An 11,364-nucleotide genomic window follows, 5' to 3' on the forward strand; every position below is an offset into this window, starting at 1 on the left:
GCGCTGGCTCCGCCCCCTTTGTGACATCATCAAAATGGCAGATTTTTAGCCAATTAACTGCTTCCATAGGGAAAGCATTGGATTGGCTAAAATCAGAACGGGGGCGGGTCAAATGCCGTTTTGGTCAATCAAGACCTCCTCATAGAGTTGCATTGAATCAATGCATCTCTATGAGAAAAATTCAGCGTCTCCATGCAGAGTGGGGGTGCTGAACGGTAGGGTTGCTAACTGTGCAGCCCTGAGCCAGGAAGCACCTCCAGTGGCCATCTAAGGAGTGACCACTTGGAGGTGTCCCTAGGGGCAATGTAAACACTGCCTTTTCTTTGAAAAGGCAGTGTTTACATTAATATGCATGAAGGGAGCAATTATACTCACCAGAACAACTACATTAAGCTGTAGTTGTTCTGGTGACAATAGTGCCCCTTTAAGTCCTACTTCATTGATTCCTATAAATGCAGAAACAATTAGGTATAGTCACTGGAAAAGGGGTCTGCCAAAAAAAGGGGTCTTTATAGACTGCAGTGTAATTCAGGTCACTGTGTCAAGAAAGAGTTAAATAACTAAATTGTGTTTTCTTGTACTGTTCTGTGCTCCTTCACTATACCCTCCTTCTGTCAGAGGACTGTAATAAGAGAACAGAATTTGTAAGAATTTAGAAGTCAATTTGTAGAATGTACATACAACAATGTAAACTATATATATATTTTTTTTAATTACTATGAATTTATTTCATCCAATAGTATTAATGCAGCTGTCCTAGACAAAATATATGCAGAACCAGAAATGTTCAACTTTGTCCCTCAAGTTGTTGTCTGACAAGATTTCACAGGCATTGGATGGCCGAGAATTATGGGAATTGTACTCCAACTGAAGCACAAGGCTGTATACTGCACAGTTTTGAGAAAGACCATGTACAACACTACGGATTTTGCTGGCGCTATATAAACAATAAAATAATAATAATAATAAAAGTAGACACAAAGAGCTTGCACTCTAAAAAAGACCCTGATACAAAGAGCTTGCATTATAAAAAAAAAAATGGAGAAATAATTGGTACTAGGGTTGAATTTACTGAAAGTAAAAGGGTTAATTGTCCACGCCTTTGGATCCTGAAGGATGTACAGAAAAGGCAGGAGGGATTTTATTTTAAGAGCTGAGCCTGCCCCCTGTATTCTTTCTGCCTTAATGAGAACAGTCTTCACTAGGCAAGGTTGAGAGACTGGATATCTATACCAACGGAGGCTGCAGGAAATTGCAAGACTTGGTCATACAGTAAGTTCTCAATGCCCCCACCTCTAACTGAATACAATGCAAGAGCAATTCATGTGAAATTAGGCTATAGGTTAGTAGTGTGCATTAGGCTGATGGTTATTGCTTGTAATATGTGCCATTAGAAACAGCTGGAGTGTTTCCTGGAGGCAAAAAAATGTTTGAAGAACAAACTTTAAAGCATTTCATACAAGTGTACAGAGGTTTCTTGATGCTTTGGACTTCAGCCCTAGAAAATATCTGTTTATTAACCAACTCTGTTCTGGAGCAGCTAAACCAATACTCCATACTCCTATTACTTTTCAGACTTCATATGTCTGGACTGCTACTTTTTCCAGGTTATTTTGTTAGTTTTGTTAGAATTGTAGAGTTTTGTTTGCTTGTAAAGATACTGTTAAATATGTTTTGGGGTTTTTTTTATTTACAAAAACACTTTTCGTCTATTTTTTTTTACCCTTTACATATGTGCATTTTTTGTTTGTTACAAAACAAATTTGTTCTGTATAGTACAGTGTGTTATAACAAAGAGGACATCACTCCATCAATCTATATAAATTGTTTGTACATGCATACCATGTGATACATATATTAGGTATGCGTTTATGTTTATTAAGATAATTTGCCTTTTTGTGATGTTTGACGTCGTTTCATTAAAGTTGTATTTGAGAAAAACAAAAACAGCAGATTTTTAAAATCCTAGACTGGCTACTTTAGCCTCCCATCCAACTGCTTCCTCCAGATGTGAAAATGTTCTCCTTTCTAACCTGCGGGCCTGGGATCAGACATCTCTGGGGACTGGCCTCTGTAACAAAGAGGCAGACAGAGCCCAGATGTGGTAGGCAGGCACTGGAGAAGCTTGTTAAGGTTTTTTAAATCTTCAAGTGCCAGGATGATGAGAAACGTACTGTGTCTGAGTGCAGAGCACACCCATCTGGCACTCATTGGGTGTAAGGGGGAGGGGGTAAGAGTTACAGACTTTGCCAAGACACCAAACTTCCTGTTAGAATATTTTTGGGAGATCCACGCAGATATTGGAATCCGCTAGCTATGCCGGAATTGAAAGAAAATACATTTAAAGTGGAGTGGATGTCACTCCAAAACTAAACTCCGAATTGTAGTGGCATTAAATTTGAAAGCTAACACTTACTCTAAAATAGTCTAGTTGTAAGTACAGAAAGGATGGATAATGTTTCCAACTTAGCTGCTTTAACCTAAATATTCACATTCTGGTTTCATTTTACTGAATAAGCAGATGACAATGTTTTCATTTGGGTGTAAAAAGACCAATGTCCAATATAGTCATTTTTAGACAAAGACGACATCAGATTATTGATACAAAATGTTTCTCCAGTAGGCTTTTGCACTCATGTTAAGATTGTTTGACAATGTTTCGATCCAATAAGATCTTTATCGAAGTATTGATAAAGGTCCTATTGTATCAGAATTATACGTCGGTAAATAACATGAAATAATTATCTTGTGTGTGTGTCTTTTTTTATTGTATTTTATACATTTGTATGGATTTTTAAAAGAGAAAATACGTACTATGACAAAAGCCAAGTAGGTGATACACATCATAGGAAAAGGTCAGCTTACACAGACACGAGTTAATGGTATGTACATTGGATAAACATTCAGAGTGTATCCATTGCTTAACAGGGAAAATGGTTTAAACAGTCCATGTAGTCATCTCATAAATATGCACAAAATAATCAGGCAAGCCTCGATGTAAATCAACTTAGAGGGCAGATGTTGAATAATACAAAATATAACACTATATAAAAAAAGCTGTTCAGCCATGCCCCTGTTCCTTTAAGTATATTCACATTTGTGAAACTTTGTATCAAGTAATAAGTTAGAGCGAAAAGAACGCCAATTGACACTACTGTTATGGGAACTGACAGGGTAGAGGGGTGGCAGTTGTAAGTAGTATTTATAGCAGGGGCCCTCACATTGTGTGTCTTCTTTCGGAAAATCAGAAAAATTCTCACAAGTCATTGCAGATATGCATTTTAAGCTCCCAGAGTACCCTTCTTCTTTATGTATAGATATAATAAATAGCAGACAACATGTGCTACTATATTAGCTCCTTCCGGTACTATTTCATGCCTGTGCAAAGCTTAGATATATTATGTTATATTGTGTAAATGAAAGAATTTATACAGTATAACTTTAAATGACGTCTTAGAATTATGTTGTATGAAGGGGTACACCCCATGATAGCAGATGCAACATTATAAGAAATACCATTCCATTTCACCCTTGATCCTGAAGAACAGAGAGTTATTCTTTTAACATGATAAGATATATTAAAATAATGAAATGCAGTTTTGTTATGATTTATCAAGATAGCTCCACCAATATTTGCTACTGAAGCAGCATCAAAAGGCATAGTTTGACATTGGCATGGTGACTATACATTATTGAGGGATGGTTATTAGTTTGCCTTTTTATTCAGTGAGCACTAGCTAGCTAGAGGCCAGAAAGGCTATATCACTAATTAATCTGTCAAACTGTAACTAAACAGGAATCGCAAAAAAATGTGAGACCTAACTATATCATATAAATAATCATTAAAATGCCAAATTGGAAACAGAGCGGAGATTGAAAATGTTTCTGTCTGGGCCAATTGTGACTTAAAAACTTTAAAATTAACACTCTGCTTCAAAAAACTATTGTCCAAGTAATGTGTAACATAACAGTGTCTTCACTGAACCAGTTGTGATAAATGTAAACCCAGACTTCAAAATCCAGGCTAGAATAGCTGCACTTTTCCAAATCATTTATTTTAGTCTCAATTTGGCAGTTTGACTTGTAATTCACTACGATTCACTAGTTAGAATTTGGTGTTAAGTATTCTGTTTCTATAGAAAGCACGTTTTATTTTAAATGTGGTAATGATTCACTGTTCTCCTCTCTGTATTAACAGAACCCACCTGTTGGAATAAGTATGGGATTTCTAGTGAGTCTGTGTGTTTTCCTAGTCTTCACATATTCCCCGTGCACTGCCAGATACACTTCGTCTGAAACAGAATTGCAAGTTGGAAGTGGGGATGGTGAAAGTGCCACTATGTCCTCTCCCACTGAAAGCTATGAGATTGTTGGTTTTACAACAGAAAGCTCGGAAAACAGTTCCAATGGAACGTCTACACATTTGAACATCCTTAGCAGCATAACAAAGTTTCTAAAAGAATATATGTTGCTTGTCATTGTAGTGGGATCTTTGGCTATCCTGCTGATATTCATAGTCTGTGCTGCAGTAATTATGAGCCACAGGCATAAGGCCTCTGCCTACTACCCTTCATCCTTCTCTCAGAAGGAATATGTCAACCATGATGACAAGTCTGGTGGAGTCAAGTCCTTTAGTGAGATCCCTGAAAAAGCTCAAGATGCTCAGATAGAAGAAGTAGTGGATTCAACCAAACAACTCCAGGCCGACATCCTAAATGCTGCCCAGAACCTCAAATCACCAACAAAAGGTACTAGTATTAAAGATGACCAGAAAACGCAGGATGAGCCTGTAGTGGCTCAGGAAGCAACTCCTGATACTGATCAGAGAGCTGCGGAAGAAACCACCACTGGTCATGCTCAAGAAGAAATTCCAACTGAGAAAGTGGAGGAAGTACCTGCTGAGCAGGTAGAGGAAAGCAAGCCAGCAAATGATTCCCAGGAATCTTCTTTAGAAGCAGACAAGCCACAGGTCCAGGAAGAGGTTGGTCAAAGTGCAGAAGAGACAAAGCCCATGTCCTGTGATGGCAACCCATCCTATAACAACTCCTCTGAAGAACAAGAGTCACAGCAAATATCAGATGAAGGTGGTGTTTAATATTCTAAAGCATAAACTTGAAAGTGAGAACTACTGCTCTTCAAAACACATAGAACAGTTGTGGAGCTATGCATTAGCCTTTATTTTTGCCACGTAGACAATAAACTTACAATGCCAGCAAGAGGTACTGTTTTACATATTTTACTTGAAAGAAAACGGCCTGTGATGATAAAAAGCACCAATTCAACCACTGAAGAACCTGGCTGCCAAATATTTGTTTCTACTTAAATTATACTGGAACAAAAGTGAAAACATAACTGATTGTGTACAGACTGCTGTGGCAATTTTGTCTGTATGGTCCACTGCAAGACCTCTTGCAGAATTGAGAGTTTAATAGGCCAGATTTTGAATTTAAAAGATTTATTTTGTATGTATTCATTTCTGTGACACTCATTAATCCAAATAAGGTACACTTATATAAACATGTATAAAAATTTAAATGTAGCAAATTCATTGTGTATGTATTATACATTTGACTAAGTATTATGAGAAGTAATAGGTATAGCTGGCAGATAAGTAGGTTTTTTGGGGTGTTTTTTTGGGGCACTAAATACTCGTGGGTACTAAAGAAAATACATCTTTCAGAATATTTTATAGAACAGGTACCAGTGTAGCCAAGATAATGCAGTTTGATTTGCAATTGCATATTTAATGATAGAGTAAAATATCTGCGCTGCTTTAATTGAGTGATTCCTCTTACTGAAATTGATTAAACACTTGATTTACATTCAGTTGCTTAAAGAAACTCAAATACAGTTTCAAATCATCTTTACATGCAAGAATTGAACAAGCAAAGAATGGAGTACTGTCTGCCCTAGAAACGTTTGCAATGTTGGAGGTGTTCTGATTATTTATATCTATAGCATCTATATTTCTATCTATAAGTAGTAGTTAATATGGTAAGAACACAAGAGTAAATAATTAATCTAGATGATTAATATGAATAACTATTAAAATGTATTATGTTAATTATTTTAAGTAGCTTTTACATGTTTTACAATAGGTATGTTCCAGTATAAAATATTCTAACTCAATAGACTGGTATATAGATAAAAAAAATGTTTTTACAAAAATTGTATAGATATGCTATTTTGTTAGCAGTACATTCTGCTCAGTGTTATACTTTGGTATTATTTTAACCCCAGGCCGCTACATTTGTAAAAACAATAAATGTAATAAAAAAACAAACAAAAAACTTGTGCAAATGTACCGCTTATTGACCAATGACATATCAGACATGTCATATAATATAGAGATATTGCTATACAATATTTGCCAACTCTTTAAGGATTTTCTTCTACATGTGGTCATCAATTAGAAAATAAACATATTGGCCTATTCACCAAACAGTATTTGTGGCAAGTAAAAAAAACAACTAGCAAAAATATATAATAAAAAACAATTAAACCAAACACTGTTAAGTGAATAAACCACATAGCTTGCATTTTAACTGTTATCCAGAATTATAATTTTTGGTAAATAATGAAATGGTCATGACCACACTATACAGAGTAAGGATTTGAAAGGAGAAGAGCAAACAAAAGAATCTTATAATAATATCTAAAATAGGGCATCAACACAGCAGTTTGTTTTTAAAATTAGCCATGAAAAGTGCATTTGTATTATATATATATATATTTTCATCAAATCTGAATTAAATGGATGTAGTTAGTAAAAAATGTCTTGGGACAATTTTGCTCGTATAGAAAATATTACATAGTTCTAGTTCAGGTTTTGCATCATAGCTAGCATATACTTCTTTAAATCCAATGTTGTTAAAAGTGGTTACCGTACTTTAATGTCGCATTCTGACACATTGGGCAGGGAAAGGGCTAACAAAAATAAAAAGGGCTAACAAAAATAAAGGACCAATTTATTATTGGATGTTGGTGCTTTCTTTTCCCATGCTTTAGACATATTCATGAATGTCCTTCATTCAGGAACTGAAGGGGTTTTATATAAATATATATATTGTATTTCTTAAGTTTATTCAATGTATCAAAAGACAGTTTTTTTTAATGTTTATCTAAACAAAGTGCCTTATAAACGAATAAAGTGACCTTAAACCATCTTTAATTTGAGGTATGTGTATCTCATTCTTTCACTCTTTTTTTTTCACTCACACTACATGTGTATAAATAATAAAATCTTGGATGCAGATAACGTGGGGTTGTGCAGTATAAGGGATCTGTGTTCTTAATTACTGACCCCAGTGGTTGAAACAAGTATAACAGCTCCAGGCAAAAGCACACAATAAACTGTATACTGCAAGAGCACTGCCTTTGTGAAGGTGTCTTGCTGAATGTTATCTGTGTTTTTTATTTTTTATTACAATTAAAGAATAAATCATTGAGCTACTTTTACTATTAAAATATAAGCCACCACACTAATTTGCGTGTTAGCTGGCACTCTCTATCACTGGCAGTCCATCGCCAATTAACTTACGTAACTTGTTATACCTTTATTCATGATGGGCGGCCAGTGATAGGCTGAGAGTGCTTTAATACTTAAAAGTAAAGCAGTGCCGGGAGTCACATTTTTTAACAAAACAAAGCAATGCACAAATTCATAAAAGGACACTATAGGCACCCAGACCCCTTCATCTCAATGAAGTGGTTTGGGTACAGTGTCCATGTTCCCTTAGCCCTGCAATGTAAAACTTTTTGACTCCGTGAAACGATGCTGAATGTCCTCACACTTTGGTTCCCAAATCAGCTGACGTCGTCAGAGGAGGAGCACAAACAAGCGGCAAGTGACATTGGTGCAGGAAACAGGTAAGTGAAAGAATTTTTTTTTTAACCCTTTCATGGATGGTGGGACGGGAGCCACGAGGCATTTGGACGCTATAGTGTTAGGAATACATCTTTGTATTCCTAATAATAAAGTTTTCCTTTAAGAATATGGAACAAATCTTTCCCATATTTTTTCCCAATGTAAGGATTACCAGGAAAGATTATGAAAGGAAGAATCTTGTTAGACAATCTAATCAAGCCTTTAAAGGACCACTCCACAAGGACCACTTTCTGAAGTGGAAATATGCGCTTTAATAATCAAATTATGGAAACCCTCCACTGGCAGGGAGATTTGCCTTCCATTAGCCTCTGATTTTAGTTGGTCTCTCAGTGTAGGGGAGGACTTGCAAATGCTGCCCTTTATAAGAAAAGCATATTGTTTTACAAACCTTTCATTGTGGAGTGGTCCTTTTGATTTACAATTGGAGTCATTCTCGGGACACGCATTGGTAGTACTATAGGGTCCCCAAGCTTGAAGAGAAGCATGTTGGAGGTTTGTGCACTGGGTATTATGGGCACTGGGTATTATGGGAATTAAGGACTTGTGGAGTGCTAAGCCACTCTTAGGGAGCAATGCCATGTCAAGTCATGCTTGCTGTGGTGTCCTTAAGATCAAGAACTCATCAAAAGCTGGTGAGCAAAGATGCAGTCACCATGGAGAGCTAAGGCTCAGCTGGTCAGGAAGCTGCAACCATAACGACCTTTGAGAAGCCTTAATGCAACAGCTGGGTTGTCTGTGAGTCTAGTTGATGCGCTGGCTAACTGTACCAGACAGCTTGCAGAGTGGAACCTTGACTCAGGCATTTAAACATAATCCTGCAAAAAATGTAAGGACAGTAAGGCCATGCTGTAAGGGACAGATATACTAACTTACCGATTTTTTTACTCCAATGTGCTTGAAAAGCGGGACTAGTAACACTATCATCATCCAAATTTTGACAAACATGTATGTCATGTATAATCCCTGCATGCTTTATAATTTTAAATCATACAATAACTATTTACTATATTATGGCTTCCTGGCCATGTTCCCTTCCCATTTGGTCAAGGGATTTATTTTGGAATCTCCTTTGGGAGGTAAACAGTTAATTCAAGATTGCCAAATGGGTGGCAGAGCACATATCCCTGTTTTGCCCCATTTTCTTGATCATGTTTTTTAAAACTCTGACAAATGATTCCTTCAGCCTAGAGTACAAGCCAAAATAAACAGCTGATGGGGCCAAGATGTTCAAGTGGTGACGAGAGACTTTGAAATCCAAGTTCCTTTTTTTCCCTGGGAAGCAATAAAATGTATTTATGGAATGCACTGCAATCCTATACAAACAGCAGTTCATTGCTCTAACCTTTAACCCCCTTTACTTTATTATTATTATTTTTTTAAATCTCTTTTTATTGAAAAATTATTTTTTTTTAACAATTATCATTTGTTACTGTATATGAAAAACTGCGGTGTGGACACACAGGTCCCATCCGATATGTATAACATCAATCTGACAAGACAAACAACTTCAGTCTAGGCATAAATCCGAGACGCGCAGGTCTCAACAATTTGCAGCTAGGAGGATTGTGGTGTTTTCGCAGGTCACATGGCATATATGCAATAGTACGATGACATGTGGGCATGTGTGTGATCGGCAATTAGGAACTTCCATCTGTATTACATACATCTGGTTGATGTGTTATTATCACGGTGACTATTGAACCTGGGCATGCATACATTGATAACAGAACTAAAAGCAGCCTTCACCAGATTGATATATTTTCCTGCCACCTAGCGCGTCTCAATTTCCATGTTTTCATATCTTTTTTTTTTGTAAATTACTTGTTTCATTATGTTGTTATATGATAGGGTTGTGTGTCATTACTAAGGGGTTGATATAGTTGCGTTGATGTGAATTGCAGAGAACATAGACATGCAGACCCTGTAGCTATGATTTAGTTTGGGTATTTGAAGGCCTCATGTCTGATATTATGTAATTAATTTAGCAGGAGGCCCCAAATACGCCCTAGATCAGTCCATAGCCTTAGGTACTATGTGTGAGTGTTATATATGCCCCATGTCCGGTCTGTTGAGGCCGTGAAAATTCAGGGTACTAACAGTCTGTGGGCTTGGGGGTACTTAATATTAGTTGGTTGACAACTTCCATTAGCAGTTATCCGGGCACCTGTGTGGTGTGCGTCGTAGTCTGTCGCTTTCTCCCTTTCTCCCCCCTCCCTCAGGCCAACCTCGCCAGTTCCTTTGTGTGCTTAGCGTCTTTAGTGTGTTTGATAAGTCAGTCCCCAAGTGGTCGCTAGGGGTCTGTATTGGGGAAATAGGAGTGCAGATTCCGTCCCGTAGTGGTTCGTTGGTTTTCTATGTGAGGGGAATGCCCTTACTGCTGTCTTCTGTAGATGAACTGTAGGACACAGTAGGATCTCACCACCCGAATCCCCACCTCCCCTTCCCCCGCCTCCCCTCCATATCGGCAGGGGGTCAACCTCTCCGTGCATCCCAAGTCTGTAGGCCTGTAGTTCGACCGACCTCCCCACCCCATGTCGGTCTATCAGTCCCTCGGACTAATGGTGGAAAGACCGGACCGGGTTTCCAGGTTGTGATGCAAAGGTTAGTCAAATAAGCATAAGTCATAGCGTATGTGTGTACTGTCGGGTCAACTGTCGGCCCAAGAGCGTGTGACTAATTCTATTGTTGAGAAGGGTCCTTTGGCTACAGTGTCGACGCGTCTGTCTGCGCTCCAAGGTCATATTGTGGTCTCTGCCAAGGGGTTGGGCGTCCACCGTGTATCTGCAGTATGTGAGAGGGTGCAGTCTAGTGCGTTGGCGCGCTCATGTGTCAGGGTTTCTTTGCTGTTTTAAACAGCAACCCTTTCTGTTTGTCAGGGTACCTGTAGTCTCTACCTCAGAGGAGTTGAGAGACTTAGACGTTTATCCTCCCAGAGGGGTTGTTTCTTCCGTTCCTCGCGGTTCTCTCGGCCATTTACAAGCCGACCGCGAGGGATCCACTTCCTTATATGACGCGACGCTCAGTAGTCGACGTCATGACGCCAACCCGGGTCGACCTGTCAGTCAAGTCCCGAGCACTAATCAGGACTCGTCGGGGGCGTGATTACCCTCTAGAATCAAGGTATAAAGTAAGGCTTTCGGCATCTGCTCATTGCCCTGTCGTGGTTCTAGCCTGTCTAGTCACTCAGTGCTCTTGTATTCTAGTTGTCTCTTTGGTTCTGACCCGGCTTGTTTGTACTACCCTGTTTATCTCTGTTACCCTTTGACTCGGCTTGTCTCTCGCTTACCTGTCCTCTCGTTCCCTCGACCTCGGCTTGTTCCTAGACCATTCTCTACTTACTCCTTACGTTAAGTCCGGCCATTCTAAGGTCCGGTATACGTACCTACCACCTGTTTGTACTCTGCGTGTTGGATCCCTGTCCCGATCCTGACATTACGACAGGGCCAATGGATCCTGCAGGTACAAACACTCAGGTT

At 38.5% G+C, this 11,364-nt stretch overlaps 1 protein-coding gene across 1 annotated transcript; it reads left to right on the forward strand.

Annotated features, from left to right (window-relative positions):
* Positions 1-1,186: 1,186 nt before the first annotated feature.
* On the forward strand, positions 1,187-5,629 carry TMEM119 (transmembrane protein 119). The gene is made up of 2 exons (XM_063457088.1): positions 1,187-1,272; positions 4,199-5,629. The coding sequence occupies exon 2, from the start codon at positions 4,220-4,222 to the stop codon at positions 5,093-5,095; it is 876 nt and encodes a 291-aa protein (XP_063313158.1). The 5' UTR covers positions 1,187-1,272; positions 4,199-4,219; the 3' UTR covers positions 5,096-5,629.
* The last annotated feature ends 5,735 nt before the right edge of the window (positions 5,630-11,364 follow it).

This window comes from Pelobates fuscus, chromosome 5 (genome assembly GCF_036172605.1).
Source record: "Pelobates fuscus isolate aPelFus1 chromosome 5, aPelFus1.pri, whole genome shotgun sequence".
Classification (NCBI taxonomy): domain Eukaryota; kingdom Metazoa; phylum Chordata; class Amphibia; order Anura; family Pelobatidae; genus Pelobates; species Pelobates fuscus.